This window comes from Orcinus orca, chromosome X (assembly GCF_937001465.1).
Source record: "Orcinus orca chromosome X, mOrcOrc1.1, whole genome shotgun sequence".
In the NCBI taxonomy this organism is placed as follows: Eukaryota; Metazoa; Chordata; class Mammalia; order Artiodactyla; family Delphinidae; genus Orcinus; species Orcinus orca.
Window position 1 is genome coordinate 16,599,981 of NC_064580.1, and position 18,101 is coordinate 16,618,081.

The following is an 18,101-nucleotide window of genomic DNA, read 5'->3' on the forward strand; positions in this document are numbered from 1 at the left end:
TAGGAGAAATCAGATGTTTGTAACTGGCCAAAAAAAAAAAAAAAAAAAAAAAAAGTCTAGGGTACCACACTAACATCTGAAGAAAACTCAGTGATTAGAGAGCTGAAAAAGTTGGAAAGGTCAAGGACATGGGACTGGTCTGACCTTCATTATAAAAGGGCCAGGAGACAAGGAGGACTTGTCTAGGTATTTGCATAGAGGGACAGGTGCTTATGTAGTTGAATCGGTTTCTGAGTTCTAATGGTTGAGCCTCTACGTAAATACTCAGGGTGTGTTTTTGTTTGTTTTATATATTTGGTTTTGATGTGTCATGTTTGTGTGGTGCCACTTCTAGGACGAAGAGGAGGTTGTGCTAAAGGAAAAGGAGGATCGATGCATATGTACGCCAAGAACTTCTACGGGGGCAATGGCATCGTGGGAGCTCAGGTAGTTGAGGACTAGCATTGTATGATTTTCTGGATTTGGCCCTGGCCCACATCTGTGCAATATTCTGTACCCCAGACAACTTCCCTCTGAAGTACTTCAGTACTTGGGGGGCACGGTGTGCTTTAAATGACCTCTTGCTTCATACCCTATCATTTAATAAATAGATTTGTACAGTGATTTAAAATGTTTCCTTTTAGGTACTTGTTATGTTTTATAAGTAAGCAAGAGCCTCTAGCAGTAGAACTATACCTTTGCCGTTTAATTGATATTTAATTGCTTTGTCACATCCTCTTGGCCACACCTCTCTCCCTGCTGTAGACAGTGCTGGCACTGGTACCAGACCAGGAGAAGCAGGTGGTCAGGATCTTAAGGGCCTAGTTTGAATCTAAAGCCAGCTTCTGTGGTTATGCCGTCCTCCTTGTTCTCATCAGTTAGTAAATAATGGACAAGGAACAGCAGAAGATCGTATCTAGATTGTTCGGTTTACTTTCTAATATGTTAAGGTTCTAGCATCTGGGTTTTTTGGTTTGTTTTTGGTATTTTTTTTTAATCCTTGGTTTCTTTTTCTTTTTTTGGCTTTTCAGGATTAGCAGTTGAATCTCTGAATGCATAAATGTTATTGCTAAATGGTTGACATAGAATACGATAGTAGTTATTCGTGTTACTTTGCTAGTTTGTTTATAATATTGGGGGTAGGGTAAGCAGAGACAGGGTTGGGGTAGGGACAGTGTCATTTCTATCTCACATTCTGGTCAGGAGTTAACATTCAGAGCATTAACTTCTTCCCTCACGGATTTCTGTGGTTCCTTTCTTGGTTGTCCTTAATATTAGGTGCCCCTGGGAGCTGGGATTGCTCTGGCCTGTAAGTATAACGGAAAAGATGAAATCTGTTTGACTTTGTATGGTGATGGCGCTGCTAATCAGGTGAGTATGTGTCTCTTAACATTGCAATAATGATCACAGTGTTATGTCCAAAGTGTTGAATATTCATAGTTCAGTTTGTGGTGAAGTAGTATATTGCTTACTAGTTGAAATGGCCATTTATCTGGCAAGCTAAAATTTGGTTTTGTGGCCACATTAGAGATTTACATCCTGGCATTGTTTCACAAGCGCTTTATATAGGTGTACTCCTAAGAGTGCGCTCACCTTTGCTCTACCTCAGTGCTCCACAGACTCTGTGGGGAAGGACTGATTTACATTTTAATCCTTGGCAAACCAGTTCTTAAACCAGTACCGTAATGTACAGACTCATTCCCCTGAATGCCAAGGCGCTGTCAGACTCCTCTCGCTCTTCTGTCGTGGTCTGAGTAATCACCGGTCCGTGGCTGACACCCTGCCAGGCCCTGCTCTGGATGCCGATTCTCAGACACCGGTTCACTCTGGTCATCCAGAGGGTCTCATAGAATTTATAATGAAGCACACAACTAGGCAGCCATAGTACATTCTTACATGTCCATCTTTTCCCGTTGTATTCTCCGCTGCTGCCTTGGCCCTACAGAAGCAAGTAGTAGTACTTGGTTTGTCGCTTCCTTAGCGGCAAAAGAGGTGATGGGTTTGCTGCGCTGTGCCCCGCTCCCCCCCAAGCACACACACTCCTTTGCTTCAGAAGCTTAGTTGTGGGTGAGGCGTTTCATCCTATGGAAGCTTTCTCTGCTGGGTAGAGCAGCAGCTGTTGTGGATGATGAAGTCTAGAGAAAAACAGCAAAATGAAACCACTTGAACTTTTATACATATTTCCAGGGTCAGATATTCGAAGCTTACAATATGGCGGCTTTGTGGAAATTGCCTTGTATTTTCATCTGTGAGAATAACCGCTATGGGATGGGAACATCTGTGGAGAGAGCAGCAGCCAGCACTGATTACTACAAGAGAGGCGACTTCATTCCTGGGCTGAGGGTAAGGACACCTGTTGTAGAGCTGGAGCTACACCCTCAGGGCCTGCGGGGCCCAGGCACTCTGTCAAGTGCCCTTGAAGATCTCAGAGAGATCAAAGAGTTCTGTTTTCTTAGTGGATGAACAGGTCATGTAAGATGAAAATGGTTTTAGGCAGTTGGATTTATGCTCTGCCCCTTTCCTTTTTATTTTTAAAATTTTATTGAAGTATAGTTGATTTACAATGTTGTGTTTATTTAATCTTTCCCATTTATTAATAGGTAGATGGAATGGATATCCTGTGTGTCCGGGAGGCCACAAGGTTTGCAGCTGCCTATTGTAGAGCTGGAAAGGTAAGATTTTTCTTGTAGGCCTCTAGGCTAGAGATTTCTAATGACATTTATCTGTCTTAAAGTTAAAAGAATGCCCCCTGTGTCTATTGTAGCAATATAGGAGTAGCTGCTAATTGAGGTGTAAAAGATAGAAGCTGGGTCCAGTTAAGTGAATCGGGTCCCTTCATATAAATAACATGGTCTTGATAGCTCACGTCTTGGGAAACATTCCATGTTTGCCCCATTTAGGGTAAATCTTTCCTTGCAGTGCTCCCTCAGCATTCTGCCTCTGTCTTCATTGTGACAATCTGTTTTGCCTTTTGGTTTGGTTAATTATGTGCTTCTAACTCTTCCACCCCCCTGCCCCCCCCGCCATCAATCATAAGCCCCTTGAGTGAACAGACTGGGGACTCCTGCAGTGCCCTGCACAGAACTTTGCTTATGTAAAATAGGCATCCAGTATAAGTTTGTCTTTTGTAAATCAAATAATACGTTTAAATTATGTAGTCTTAGTCTTGCTGTTTCAGTCCTAAGAATCTTGACCCTTCCAGTTATAGCAGTGGAGGGAGAAGGGAACAGTGAGATTGGCCTAAAAAGAGGCTTACATGCCATCTGAGCTGGTGGAAAGATGTTCTTCTCCCTAAATCAGTCTTTCACAGCCCAGAAAGCAGGCCCCTGAGGTTTACCCTTCAGTGACTTCCCTCACGTACGTGTTTGGGCAGTAGTGCAAATAAGATTGGGCTGGCAGTGATGAAAATGGAAGAGAGGGTGAAGAGGGGAGGGAGCTGTAGAACGGTTGAACAAGAAAAAAATGAGATGACTGAGATGGCAGGTTGGTGGCAGTGGGCTCACTGGTCTGCATCAGGACTCTGAGACTAGGGGTCCACGCCCTGGGTGGTGGGTATCATCATCCCCCCCTCTCCCAGTTCCTGAAAGAATATGTGGCATCCAACAGTATGTGGAAACAGGATCAGTAGTTTGTAGTGTGTGGACTTTCTCAGCCTGACCAAAGCCTGATCTTGGAATTAGGGGAGGGTCTGGAAAAACCCCTTTATCACCATCCCCTTAGCCTAACCAGCCGTGCTTCCAAATGGCTACGGGATGATTAACAATCAATAGGTGACAGTTACTGAGAGATGATAGGTCAGGCAATGTGCTAAGCACTTAGGTATTGCCTTTTTTAATCGGCGCACCTCTGAGCTGGGTTAATTACTGTTTTGTAGATGAAGAAACTGAGGTATGTAGCTACTATATAGAGTACAGCCAGAACTGGAACCCAAGCACTTGGATTCCATCTCCCGCCCTCTTTTAACTACTACACCAAACTGCCCAAGGATCCTAGATCCACCCCATCCCCTCTGTTCAAAGTTGGTTTCTAAAAGGGGGCTGGTGTAGCATGAGCAAGCTACCTCGTGGTAGCCGGGCTCTCCCAGTCGCAGGATCAGCACCTGCCAACTTTCTGTTACACAGTAGCTAGATCTCTGTGAAGCAGGATTGGTTGCTGTCCCCTACGAAACACTGCATGAAGTGGGTGTGACGTAGAAAGTCACCTATCCAGCCTCTCTTCATGTGTGCTGGGAAGTGGAGAAGGACGAGAGGACTAGAGGTTTGCTTTTCATCTTACGTTGTTAAGGTTTATGTTAGTGTTTTTCTCTAGCCTTGATCAGAATGCTTATAGATGATTTCCCCTGTGACTGGGGGGGAGGGGGGTGGGCAGAAAGACTAGCATATTAACCGTGAAGATAAATGCCATCCCCGCTTTCTGATAGGCTTTTCTTAATTAAATCTATGCTGTGCTTAAAGAATTATATATCGAATGCAATTCTGGTGAAATAGAACCCATTGACATTACATAAAGAATTGTCTGCCTTTTTGATTCAAAATAGGCTGCAGGGGGGTGGCTTTTATTAATAAGTTCCTGTTAAAAATAAGGAGGATGGGGCTTCCCTGGTGGCACAGTGGTTGAGAGTCCACCTGCCGGTGCAGGGGACGCAGGTTCGTGTCCCGGTCCGGGAGGATCCCACATGCCGCGGAGCGGCTGGGCCTGTGAGCCATGGCCGCTGAGCCTGTGCTCTGCAACGGGATGAGGCCACGGCAGTGAGAGGCCCGAGTACCGCAAAAAAAAAAAAAAAAAAAAAAAAATGAGGATGAAACATGCAATGAATAGGTAATAGAAATGAGAATCAACTAAGAAGAAATTCTTAACTCAGATCTGATGAAGGTATTTGATCCTGAAAGGACGTACATTTGAGGCTGTGGCCATTGTTTCACCTTACCTCCACTGGGTTCTGTTTTAGGGGCCCATACTGATGGAGCTGCAGACTTACCGTTACCATGGGCACAGCATGAGTGATCCTGGAGTCAGGTATGGTCATGGGAAAACTGAGTGTGGTGTCCGAAGTGGATGGGCTTTGAATGGTGCTACTTAGATGAAAAAGCAAAGCATTTCAGTGTGTGTTTGCTTTTGAAGCCAGACACCAGTAGTTGGCTTCATGCATTGATTTAGTAGTTAGTCTGAGCCTGAAAGCCGTGCCTTCCAATAAATTGGTTCCAATATAGAAAGCATTCTGAAAATTCCTCTAGTGTGTACATGCTAGTTAGCATGAGCACCAATAAGAAAACAATTGCAGAGAGGAATTGTTGCATAAAACAGGACTGATGGTAGAGTAGGATACTTGGGGGCATTTACCTTTTGTAGGCATTACCCCAGATTCTCATGGCATATTCCTCTTCTGGCTGGAATGGAGCAAGACCAAGTAGCACGTGGGATATTCCATATGTTGAAATAAATCAGTCAAAAAAAAAGGAGTTTTGTCACCTGGCAACTCTGGCATGTAATGCTGCAGTCCCGGAGTGTGGCATAATTAAGAGTAGATTTAGTCAAAGTAAGCCGTAATAAGTCTTTGAGTATAGAATGAAGGCCTAAGGGAAAATGTTATGAAGAGCAGCTTACATGGAAGAAAGCACTTGGTGTAATTCTGTTCTTAAAAAAATGGTAGAGCCTTTCTTTGCTTTTAGTGTTATTTCAAGTGCTGTAGGACAAGGGTCAGTTGTACAATCAAGAATCGGAAAACCTCCTCTCCAAGTTCTTGCCAGCCACACTGCTCTGTGGTCTTAAGGGAGAAAAGGCAAGGCACATTTTTTTTTGTGCTTAGCCTTCTGCTGCCTCAAAGGTTATAGCTATCACCACAGAAAACCATCTCCCCTGCCTCCACCACTACCTTCACGCCCGACCTCTAGATCAAGTAGCAAATAGAAACTTGGCGCCTGTTGTCAGAATGCCAGAGAAGCCAGGTGAATTGCCATTGTAGAGTTTTCCATAAAGACAGAGCAGCTCTTCCTTACAGAATATTACGATGAGTTCTTGTATTTTGAAAGTATATAATTCTGCCCTTCTTACGGTGACGTGAGTACTGATGTGCTCCTTCGTCTCAGAAACAGACTGCTGTGTTTCCCAGACTGTCTCTGCTGTGCCGGCACTGTTCTTATCTACTTGTGACTCTGTTTCCCTCCCTCTAGTTACCGTACACGAGAAGAAATTCAGGAAGTTAGAAGTAAGAGCGACCCTATCATGCTTCTCAAGGATAGGATGGTGAACAGCAATCTGGCCAGTGTTGAAGAACTAAAGGTACAGTGACTCTTGATGGTTTAAAAGTAAGTCTGCCTTTGAAGGTTGGCTCTCCTTTTTGAGCAGTTTTTCTCTACACAAGAAGCTGCCACTCGGTAAACTAGGTAAGTAAGTGGGAAAGTACATACTGTATTCGGTTGGCCAAAAATTTTCCGAGCCATGTTGTGGGAAAACCCCGATGTTGTGGGAAAACCCCGAAGAACTTTTTGGCCGACGCAATATTTTTCACAGGACATTAACCTCCTCCACCATCAGTTCTTCTTTCCTAAAAATATACTGTAGATTTTTAATTCATAAATGTTCCCTCGCCAGGGTATATGTCTTAATGTTGGTATCTGTCCTCCAGAATCCCCCTTCGTGGATTGTTGTGTCATGGTTAACCTAACATTTTCAATAATAATAGGTATACTGCCAGTACTAGTAGAGAGTTAACGACTAGCAAGAGGTTCCCAGTAGAACAAGTTGGTACCTAAGCTGCTGTCTATTCAAAACATCTCTTGAACTGTAATCTGATTGATTTTTAGGAAATTGATGTTGACGTGAGAAAAGAAATTGAGGATGCTGCCCAGTTTGCTACAGCTGACCCTGAACCACCTTTGGAAGAACTCGGCTATCACATCTACTGCAGCGATCTGCCTTTTGAAGTCCGGGGTGCAAACCAGTGGATCAAGTTTAAGTCCATCAGTTAATGCGAGATGGTACACCTTCAGTTGGGTATTCAGCAGCAACTGTAAGGAATGCTTTGGGTTCTCAACTTTGTTAAGGAGGAAGAAAACCCATAGAAAGAAAGTGTAGATTTAGATAGATAGATAGATAGTGTAATTGCATGTGGTTTGTACAGTGTTGCATTAAAAGATACAACGTCTTTTAATGTTATATCTTAAGGATAGTATGGATCTTATTATAAAGGTTATTTTAGTTATATAGGTCTAAAATAGGTAATAAGAGTTTGCTTAACCCTCCTTCAAATTACTTCTTTAAAATAGTTCTATTTGGTTTAGTTGTATACTCGTTTAACAAATACTTTTTTAGTTACTAAAAGGAGAAACAATTCCTTATATGCCTGTCCAACTCTGCCACCTTTTTGTGGGGCGATCATTGTCCTGTCCCTCCCAGTGCCCAGCAGCTTACCTGGTGTACCCTAACGTGCACACACGCCCCCATTTGTGTGCATGTCGGTGCTGAAGCCTGTTGACACTGAACCATCATTTCTCCTTAATAAAACACAATATTTATTATAACCAGGCAGGGGTGGAAGGACAATTCGATTTTTAAATAAGACTACTTCATTTTAAAGGCCAAATAAGTTAGTTTTCTCCATTTATACATTAAGTATAAATATGAAGCTATTTTCTTAATAGTTTTCTATTTACAGTCATATCAAACATTAAATACAAGGCATTAAATACAAGGCATATTCTTATCAATTTTATCTTTTTTGAATTTTAAGTGCAATTCCAGTTAATAGTAATGTATGGAATGTGTGATCTAAAACAGTGATTCCCAGCCTTTTTGTTATTTTAAACACCTGTTGTTTCACCTTTCCAGCAGATATTTTTCCATTGAAGTAAATTAAAATTCATTTTTAAGGATTCCCTAATACTCTGGGATGTCAAGACCAGGTTTTACAATCACTGTTTTCACAATACATACAAGTTCTACTCACCTTGAAAACATGTTGATAAATAAAAGGTTAAAATTTTTTCCATCATTCTTTAAAACTTCAAGTTCTTAAATTGTGCATTGAACAAGCGGTGTTTTCCTTGCGTAAGTGCAGCAGAATTCGTGTGTATGTTGTCAGCTCTTTGCTCCCTGTGTCCCCTGGCTTAGCTGATTGATTAAGCCTCATCTTGGGTTGCCGGGGCCCCCTGAGCCTGTCTTCTGTACTGGGAGACTGCAGTCCAGAGCCTGCAGAGGAGACCACCACTACGAAACAAACAGGAGTCTTCTTTAGAGAGTCGTAAGAGAAGACAACTTCAAAGCAACACAGCAGAATACTTCTTTAGGAGCCCTTATGGCAAAAGCTATAGTATATCCTTCCAGACTTGTCTAGATTTGTTGTCTAGTCTTAAAAATGCAGTCCCTAACTTGAAAACTTACTTAACTAAAACAGGAATATGTTCTCTTCACATATGGAGGTGACACTTGTGCCTTAGCAGGAGTGGGACATGGCCCGAGAGGTACTGTACAGGAGTGCTGCTGCATCTGTGCAGAGCAGACTATTTAAGATGACGTGGGGATGAGAAGGCAGGGTGCAAGTTAAAGAAAGAAGGCTTTGGGTGTAGTAGCCCACTAGCATCTCATGTCTCGCTTCACTCCACTCCCAGCCAGGCCTGTCTCTTGACTTTTTCTACTGGGCCTTTAGCTTCTGCCCCCTCTCAGCTTTTCCCCAACTTCAACCTTGAAAAACTCCAGAGTTTGGAGTGAGGTTGGTAGTTTTTTCCTGACTGAGCCATAGAAAAGGGAGTTAACGTTAATGAAGGGGGGAAAGTTATGTTACCAGCACTTTGTTTTCTACTGCTTTACTTAAAAGCCTAATTACAGGGGCTTCCCTGGTGGCACAGTGGTTGAGAGTCCGCCTGCTGATGCGGGGGACACGGGTTCGTACCCCGGTCCTGGAAGATCCCACATGCCGCGGAGCGGCTGGGCCCGTGAGCCACAACTACTGAGCCTGCGCGTCTAGAGCCTGAGCTCCACAACAAGAGAGGCCGCGATAGTGAGAGGCCCACGCACCGCGATGAAGAGTGGCCCCCGCTTGCCACAACTAGAGAAAGCCCTCACACGGAAACAAAGACCCAACACAGCCAAAAATAAATAAATTTATTAAAAAAGAAAAAGAAGTCAGATGGGACAGAAGATTTGTTCTGGGTTAGAAATAGCCTTAGGGCTGTGGCACTGAAAGTCCTGACGGTGACGGTGACGGCTGCATGAGCCGGTTTGGATGGGGTGAGGGGAGCTCAGAGAGGAGGAAGCCGTCATTAAGGCCTGAAAGAGTTGGCGGGAGGGCAGGAAGGCAAATATGGCCACATTTCCTGAGGCCACTCTGGATTTCTGTGTCTGATCAGCAGTTTGGAAGGCCCTTACCTCTTCCCCCCATGGCTGCTGATCCGGCACAGACTTGGGGCAAAGCAGGAAGTGCTCTCAGGAGGGTGAATCCTGAGGGGACCCTAACAGGAAGCTTTCCCAAGCTCCTCTGGGTGAAAAACGCCAACACTTAATTCAAAAACCAACTTCCAGAGCATTTACATGACTGAAATAGTTTCGACAGCTATTGAAAACTCAAATCAAAACCATTTTGATAGGCTGTTAGCCTATTTAAAAATAAAGTTTTCTCACTGAATTTTATCCCAGTAATCTTTGCTGATTTTTCTTCTCTTTTAATTCACTAACTTAAAAAAAACTCTCACCCTTGGAAGGCATTAAAATGAACATCATTGTCATTTCTGTCTCAATTACATTTTCTTCTACATTTCACTCTACCTGTCCAACTGCAGGATGAAGAAGCCCTGGGAATAGAGCTCAAAGAATCTAGATTTTTATTCTATTTATGTTTTCTTCCCTCCTTGTTCCCTGGCCTCTCAGTTTGATTCAGTCTTTCATTTAATAAATATTTATTGAATTCCTATTACACACCAGCTACTGTAGGAGAGGCTGGAAAGGTAGAAAAGTTAGATATTTGGTCTCTGCCCTTGAGGACCTACTAACGGTGGGAAGAAGGTACAAACAAGTAAGTAAAAAGCAAAAAACAAGCACTATAATTAAGATATGCCCAAAGCACTTGAAAAGATATGTACTAAATTTTTATTTACACTTTAATTTACTAAGTAAATAAATCCTATGTTTATTGTCACCTATGTCATAATCTTTTTTGCTTAAAAGAGAAAAGAATTCCGTTCACCGGAAAGCCAATTTTATCTATTTGTTGTGTTAGAGCGCCATCCAGTGGGAAATGTCTGGAATTAGAACGCCAGGTCTTTTTCTATTTCTTATGTTAGAGTGCCATCGCGTGGAGTTTTTATGTAATTGCAGAATGAATTTTTATTTTTATGTTACAGCGCTACCCAGTGGTTTTATCATGTATTTGCAGAGTATATACTTTTCTTATTACTCAGTTAAGAGTGTCAGCACGTAGAGTTTTTATGTAATTGCACACAGATATGTTCTTCTTATTATTCTGGTTAGAATGTCATTGGGTGGAATTTTCCTGCAATTGCAGATAAAATTTTCATATTTCTCAGGTTAGAGTGCCACTGAGTGCAGAACATGTTTTTCTTACTGCAGGTATCTTCCGCTTTCTGAAAGTTATTCTTACACCACTTTGCTTTTATGAAAGACCTACATTAGTACATAATTTTCAGTAAGCAAAAGAAACCTGAAGAGGATTTTTGCTTTTACCCACACACACAAAAAAGGCATTACTGACTGTACTAATGTTGGTCTTTTGTTAAAGTGGCATAACTCTAACTTTTAGAAAGTGGGGATTGTCTTTGCTTTTCCCCATTTCTGCTTACAAAATGTTTCATAGGAACTTTACCTTCAGATAGCGGGGTGAACCTGTAATAGGGAAAAAAAGAAATACGTGTTCTGCACTTACATGATAATTCCACCAGGTGGCACCCCAGAACGCCATCTGGTGGAAATACCATGTAATTGCAAAACAGTTTTATTGCTGAAGTTAGGGTGCCGCCCAGTAGAATTTTCCTGCAATTGCAGAACAGATACGTTTTCAATTTCTCATGTTAAAGTGTTACCTGGCAGGATTATCCAGCAGCTGCAGGAAAAAAAAAGCTTTTATATTCTTGTGAAAGAGTGCCACCTAGTGGAATTTGTTCTTTGTTACAAAGTAGGGCAGTGGTCCTCCAACTTGGCATCCGAATCACCTGGAGAACTTTTTAAAACAAAAATTTCCTGTCCCCATGCTCAGAGTTTCTTATTGAGGAGGTTTGGGATAGGGTGTGGGGATTTGCATTTCTAACAAGTTTCGCAGTTTATGTTGATGCTATTTATCTGGGACTGCACTTTGAGAACCACTGAAATACCCACTCCTTAAATGTTAGTTTCACACATAACTGGGATTTTTTTTTCCTGTATAATTTCTAGAATTGTTTCCGTTCTGAAGATCTGTAGGGATTGGAAACCTTTGCTCTCCTGAGTCTTTCCAAAGAACTCAGGATACCTGTTGACTAAATCTACCAGTTGCTTTTGATACCAGTTTTTGCAAACTTATCTAAGCCACTTTACAATGTGGGATGAATTCTGTTTGTTTTCTGTATCCCCCAATCCTAATAGAATAGGCTTTCCCTACATATCTGTTGGATGAATGAATGAATTTAGGCCTTCAGCATTGCCAGGTTGTTAGGATAAATGTGGCAGCTTCCCACAAGTGAAGTAGGAAGACGGTTTGTCAATTTCCTTCTCCACAACTTCACTATTATATTACAATGAAAGAAGCTGCAGACAGAAATCTGTCAAAATCATTTATTCATATGCAGGCACAAATCCTGCCCTACAGCCTGTTCCTAGAAGCAGGCAAGGGCCTGCTCTGGTTTTTTTTTTTTTTTTTTTTTTTTTTTTCTGTACGCGGGCCTCTCACTGCTGTGGCCTCTCTCATCGCGGAGCACAGGCTCCGGACGCGCAGGCTCAGTGGCCATGGCTCACGGGCCCAGCCGTTCCGCGGCATGTGGGATCCTCCCGGACCGGGGCACGAACCCATGTCCCCTGCATCGGCAGGCGGACTCCCAACCACTGCGCCACCAGGGAAGCCCCCTGCTCTGTTTTTTAGGCACTATAACAAGCTCCTTCCTGACGTGTTGATCCATGGCAGAGCCAATGAGACAACAGAGTCTCCGTAAGAGGCGAACACAAGACCGCTAGTCCAAAGGTGTTAGCCCTCTGGCTTGTCAGACGCTTATCCTCCGTTCATGCAAGGGGTGGGTTCCTCATCATTTTAGCTAATCACATGTTTTGAACACCACTCATTTCACCAATTAAAAAGTATTCCTTACACTTTTTAGGTGAATTATTAAGCTCTGGTGCAGATGGAGATAGGATATTTGCAGGTCCTCTAAAACATGGAATCCTTATCAGGGTCCTTCGAATGTTAATCACCTAACCTGCAGCGTGGCTCCCTGATTAGGGTGATTCACAGGTTAACTGACTGCCCCTCTGGTAGAGGAGACTAAAGTTAATTTACAGACACACTTATAGCACTTCATTTTTGCAGAATTCTGTGAAAGTAAATTGCAGACAGTATAAATCCAGGAAACCTGAGGTTTTCTTCATGCATTTATTCACTTGCTCTTTATTAAAAGTCTAACGTGGGATTTTAGGCTAAAAGTCAGGAATTCTGAGTTCTGGTCTCAGCTCTGCCACCAACTAGCTGTGTGATCTCAGACAAATTACTTAACCTCTCTGGGCTTTAGTTTGTTCATTTGCGAACAAGAAACCTGAACTAGCCATTACTAAAGCTACCTCCAGCTCTAAAATGTCATGATTCCATTCTTTCAGAAAATGCTAGGACGCATTTGCAATTCCAGTTACCCTCCAGCCTTGCTTGGCCTCCGTGAGGATGAAACCCTGATATCCCAAAGCATCCATTGTATGTAATGAATTAACTTCTCTCTTATACTCCTAGAATAGGAGTTATGTACTCTCTCTGGCAGAATGGAGAAGATAGTCACTCCCATCATGTTCTGTGTTCTGTGGTCCAGATGAGGAACCTGGGGTGAGAATGACTTGCAAAGTCCTCTAAAGGTCATCCAGCACAGAACACCCAATGGGGTGCCACAGATGAGCTACAGGGATGCCAAGATACCAATCTGCTTGCCTTCAGTGGAGGCTGGAAGTCCCGCGGAGGCCCAGGTTGGTGTAAGAGCCGCCTGGCCCATTGATTCCACCGAGCTGCATAAGCAGCACTGTTTTCTCCCTGTGGTGCGACATGAAAAGTGTGGTAATCACGCCTCTGTCGTACAGTGCTCGGAAATGTGCAGTTTAGGCCACGGGAATCATGGTCCTGACCCTTAATGATGCCCGGCGGAGATATAAAACAGAGGTTGCCAAGCTGCTGAGGGGGAGGGCGGGCAAGTCAAGGGGACCTCTCCTCGCTCACTGGGGTGCCGTGTTCCCAATCTTTTCTCACTGTAGCAGACATCTGTCCTGTTTCTGTACAAAACTTGGTGGCTCAACACAGCAAACCTTTATTACTTCCCAGTTTCTGTGGCTTAGGAATCCAGAAGCAGCTGAGCCGGGGGTTTGGGGCTCAGGGTCTCTGGTGAGACTGTGGGCTGGGCTGCAGTCATCTGAGACGGGAGGAGCCGTTCCCAGCTCCCTGGCTTGGCTGCGGGCTCCACGTGGGCCTCCCCACAGGGCTGCTCGCCTGCGGCAGCCGGCTTCTCCCAGAGCCACTGTGACCCAACAGACGGGAAAAAGCCTAGTGCCTTTATGACCCAGTCTCAGCAGTGACAGACCACGGCTTCCGCTGTGTGCTGACGGTCATACAGACCAACCCTGGGCCAGTGTGCGGGAGCAGGGCTCGAGAGTGTGGCTGCCAGGAGGCGACGCCACTGGGCCAGCCTGGGGGCCACCGCACCTGCCTCTGCAGACTCGGGTGCTGCAGCCGCCAGGGGAGCCACGTGCGCATCACGGTTGAGAAGCACGTCCTGCCCACTAGGCGTATACCATCCTCTTGCGGGGAGGGAAATCTTGTTGCCCGCTGCTTTCTCCAATTCCTCTCACTTGCCCCTCTTTCAATATTCTTCTCTCCAGAGAAGTCACCACTTTCTCCCCTTTCCAGCCAGACCTCCCAACCCAGGCGCCCCTGTCCCTCACTTCTCTCTCTTCCTTTTTTTCTTATCTTCCCTCCACTTTCTTTTTCTTTCTCTTTCTCTCTTGTTTATTCATTTTCCAGAAAGCCCAGGAGGATTTAATTTTCGAAATGATTACCAGGAACGAGCCCAAGAGAAATGATGAAAACAAAAGTACTGTGGCCCTTTGCGACTCGAGTTCTTCTCTCTGAAAATACACTCTTCTTTTAGAGCAGAGGCCTCAAAGCAGCCCAGACGAGCAAATAGCTTTTCCCAGTGAAATATTTTATTTGAGGCATGGAGGCTCATTTGGGGGAAATGCTGAGATGCGGGAAACTTGCGTCGCCGTGGCGAGTAAGCACAGCTGATTACGTTCCCCGCCCGCCTCCAGGAAAGGATTCACAGGCACCCTTCTATGAGGTAGTCCTCCACTGCGCTCTGTTGCCTTTAGAAAAGTGCAAAATTCCTTTAAATCCAGGCACTCTGGAAAATTCGCAAAGCTGAGACTGATAAATACTGCTCAGGCACAGGATTGAAAGCAGAGTTTGAGCTGCTCCCCTATCAAGCCACATCAGCATCACCTGGGAGCTCTTGGGAGCGGCAAAGTCGGCCCGGCCCAGGAGACCCGGATGTGAAACCCGGGGGGCGGGACTACCAAGTCCATTGCAAGGAGCCCGCGAGGGAGTTTGGCGCGCGCTAAATTGGTAGAAGCACTGGTTTGAGAAAAGCATGGGACCCTGCCATTAATGGAGGGGAAAAGCGGGGAGACACCAGCAGGTAAGACATAAAAAATAATGGGATGTGACATGCTTAAATTTTCTAGGTATGAAAAGATACATGGGGCTGGCGTTCCCTTGCCTCGGACCGCCCCCCCCGCCCCCGCTTTCCGCTCCATCCCCCCTGCTCAGGCACCAGCACAGTAACGGGAACCAGTCCAGGTTGAGCCTGGGGGGTTGGGGGAGGAAGGGGTTATTTCGTTACCACATTTTGGAGCCAACAAGCTTTTAAACCAGAGAGCCACTGGCTGTGAAGCAATGCTCGAGTGCGCCACTAGGGGTCGCCAGCAAGTTGCCTATTACAGCCCAATGCCAGCTGCTTTTTTTTTTTTTAGTAGATCTTTATTGGAGTATAATTGCTTCACAATACTGTGTTTCTGTTGTACACCAAAGTGAATCAGCCATATGCATACATATGTCCCCATATCCCCTCCCTCTTGAGCCTCCCTCCCAGCCTCCCTATCCCACCCCTCTAGGTCTTCGCAAGGCACCGAGCTGATCTCCCTGTGCTATGCGGCTGCTTCCCACTGGCTATTTTACATTCCGTAGTGTATATATGTTGATGCTACTCTCACTTCGCCTCAGCTTCCCCCTACCACCGCGTGTCCTCAAGTCCATTCTCTATGTCTGCATCTTTATTCCTGCCCTGCAACTAGGTTCATCAGTACCATTTTTTAAAATTTAGATTCCATATATATGCGTTAGCATATAGTATTTGTTTTTCTCTTTCTGACTTACTTCACTCTGTATGACAGACTCTAGGTCCATCCACCTCACTACAAATAACTCAATTTCGTTTCTTTTTATGGCTAATATTGCCTTGTATATATGTGCCACATCTTCTTTATCCATTCATCTGTTGATGGACACTTAGGTTGCTTCCGTGTCCTGACTATTGTAAATAGTGCTGCAGTGAACATTGTGGTACATGACTCTTTTTGAATTATGGTTTTCTCAGGATATATCTCAGGGGTTGCTGGGTCGTATGGTAGTTCTATTTTTAGTTTTTTAAGGAATCTCCATACTGTTCCCCATAGTGGCTGTATCAATTTACATTCTCACCAACAGTGCAAAAGGGTTCCCTTTTCTCCACACCCTCTCCAGCACTTATTGTTTGTAGATTTTTTGATGATGACCATTCTGACCGGTGTGAGGTGATGCCTCCTTGTAGTTTTGATTTGCATTTCTCTAATAATTAGTGATGCTGAGCATCTTTTCATGTGCCTCTTGGCCACCTGTACGTCTTCCTTGGTGAAATGTCTACTTAGGTCTTCCGCCCATTTTTTAACTGGATTGTTTGCTTTTTTGATATTGAGCTCCGTGAGCTGTTTGTATATTTTGGAGATTAATCCTTTGTCTGTTGTTTCATTTGCAAATATTTTCTCCTATTCTGAGGGTTGTCTTTTGGTCTTGTTTATGGTTTCCTTTGCTGTGCGAAAGCAAAGGGAAGCCCTCTATGAGTTTTTTATAGTGTTTGGTCTTACATTTAAGTGTGTAATCCATTTGGAGTTTACCTTTGTGTATGATGTTAGGTAATGTTCTAATTTCATTCTTTTACAATGCCAGCTTTTTATAACAAATAGTTTTAAACACACTCTTTAAAATCCTGAAATGCAATTCATAGATGATAATAGTACCTAACTACACACATAATTTTTAGACTTTTTAAAAGACTATAATATAACGCAGAAATAAAAGCAAAGTAATGTGTTACAAACTAAGATGTATGCTTGGACGACTACATTAGAGCCACAGTGAAGTGGTTGGATGCTTGCACCTGAACGTAGAATCACTGTGACTGTGGCAGCTGCGGGTGTAGACTGAAGTGGGGTGTTAAATCACTCACTTGAATACCAGTAGCAGCATTGCCACTGGCGATACGAGTTTTCTGTAGTTGTAAACAAGTCTTGAAAAACCTGGAACAAAACAAATTATTGACACAGTCTTTCCTCGGTTTACTTACTAAATATCTATGTATTACTGGAAGATTCATTCAAAAGCTGTTTTTTATTTCTCTGTAGAATGGAGGTAGGATCTAGGTCCAGATATTATATACAGGTTTGAGATGCAGGATTTCACCTACATAAATGTCCAGAGGAACGTTTGAAAGTCATGTGAGAAATAGAAAATGTTTCCATCGCACAGGGTGTTGGGAATCTAAGTTCAAGGGTATTCCCCCCCATCATTGTGACAACAAACCCCCAGCCGCAGAAGTGTCCATTGTAAGCCATAGGGAACAGCTCGGCTCCCATTGAGAATCACTTTGAAGGGAGGAGCAAAGGCAAGAGAGGAGAGACTAAGGAAGGCACATCTAGGCTCAGGATGGGCCAAGGACCATAGCCATGTGGCAGATGCAGCGACCTGGGGGCCCACTTGGGCAAGGGTGCGCAGTGCTCTGTTGGCAGTGTGCCAGGGAAACGGCATTCACTTTTTGTCCAAGTCTCACTTTTTAGCCCCTCTACCACCACCCTTGGAGTCAACAAAATATTTAAACATCTGGAAATCCTTTTTAAAAATAGATATAATGTTCTCTTTGGGCCCCAGGGGGATTCCTGAAAATGGATTTAACGCTTCCTAAGGGGCAAACAGTATTATGAATCACATCCCTGAAATGTTTGCATATTGTTGGACCCAGCAATTTCACCTCGAGAAATTTGTCCTAAAAGAAATACTAATAATTTGGATGAGGTGATAGCTACAAATATACTCAAGCATAGTTTATGATTGTAAAAATGGAAAGCCATCTAATTGTGCAACAATGACAGATTAGTGGAATAAATTATAGCTACAGTGGAATATTAGGAATTAAAAATCAGGTTGTTAAAAATACTTACTCACCCGTGGGAAGGGGTTACAAACTATTAGGTACCTTCTGACCTCATTCCTATAAATTTTTTAAATGTGTAAATGTGTAGCAAAAGTATATTGCTTGGGGGTGATATACTGACACTAACAGCACTTTGTGTGGCCTTGTATGGTTGTAGAATATTTTTATTTTTTTTGTTTTTGATTTATCTGTAGTTTCCAGAATTTGTACATGGAACACGTTTCTTTTGTAATAAGAAAAATGCTAGTTATAAAATGATGAGAAACTACTTTAAGAAAGAATCCTATTACAGCTATTTGGTAAAGTCCCTAATTGCCCCTCCCTTGTGTGTGGTAAATCCCGATTTTCGTTTCTTAAAGGTTGGCAAGGTTCTTAAGATTGGCAAGCTTTATCGATGGTTAAGCCAGTTGTGCAGACAGTTGGCGAGGCCTGGTGGAT

General features: G+C 43.6%; 1 protein-coding gene and 1 long non-coding RNA gene across 6 annotated transcripts in view; one reads left to right on the forward strand and one right to left on the reverse strand.

Annotated features, from left to right (window-relative positions):
- The window catches only part of PDHA1 (pyruvate dehydrogenase E1 subunit alpha 1), a 73,530-nt gene that overhangs the window by 24,682 nt on the left and 30,747 nt on the right, over nucleotides 1–18,101 (forward strand). For 2 of the 5 annotated variants that reach the window (XM_033417383.2, XM_033417382.2), the window contains 7 exons: nucleotides 335–426; nucleotides 1,258–1,350; nucleotides 2,167–2,322; nucleotides 2,580–2,651; nucleotides 4,928–4,995; nucleotides 6,150–6,258; nucleotides 6,783–7,969. The exons of the other annotated variants lie outside the window; for them this stretch is intronic. In XM_033417383.2, the coding sequence (XP_033273274.1) occupies nucleotides 335–426; nucleotides 1,258–1,350; nucleotides 2,167–2,322; nucleotides 2,580–2,651; nucleotides 4,928–4,995; nucleotides 6,150–6,258; nucleotides 6,783–6,947 (755 nt within the window). In that variant the 3' untranslated portion in view covers nucleotides 6,948–7,969. Of the gene's footprint in view, nucleotides 1–334; nucleotides 427–1,257; nucleotides 1,351–2,166; nucleotides 2,323–2,579; nucleotides 2,652–4,927; nucleotides 4,996–6,149; nucleotides 6,259–6,782; nucleotides 7,970–18,101 lie in introns of those variants that run through there. 5 annotated transcript variants of the gene reach the window in all.
- The window catches only part of LOC117199024 (uncharacterized), a 46,875-nt gene continuing 28,801 nt past the window's right edge, over nucleotides 28–18,101 (reverse strand). Inside the window, exon 2 of the long non-coding RNA XR_007474815.1 lies at nucleotides 28–2,114. This is a non-coding gene — a long non-coding RNA (uncharacterized LOC117199024). The remainder of the gene's footprint in view (nucleotides 2,115–18,101) is intronic.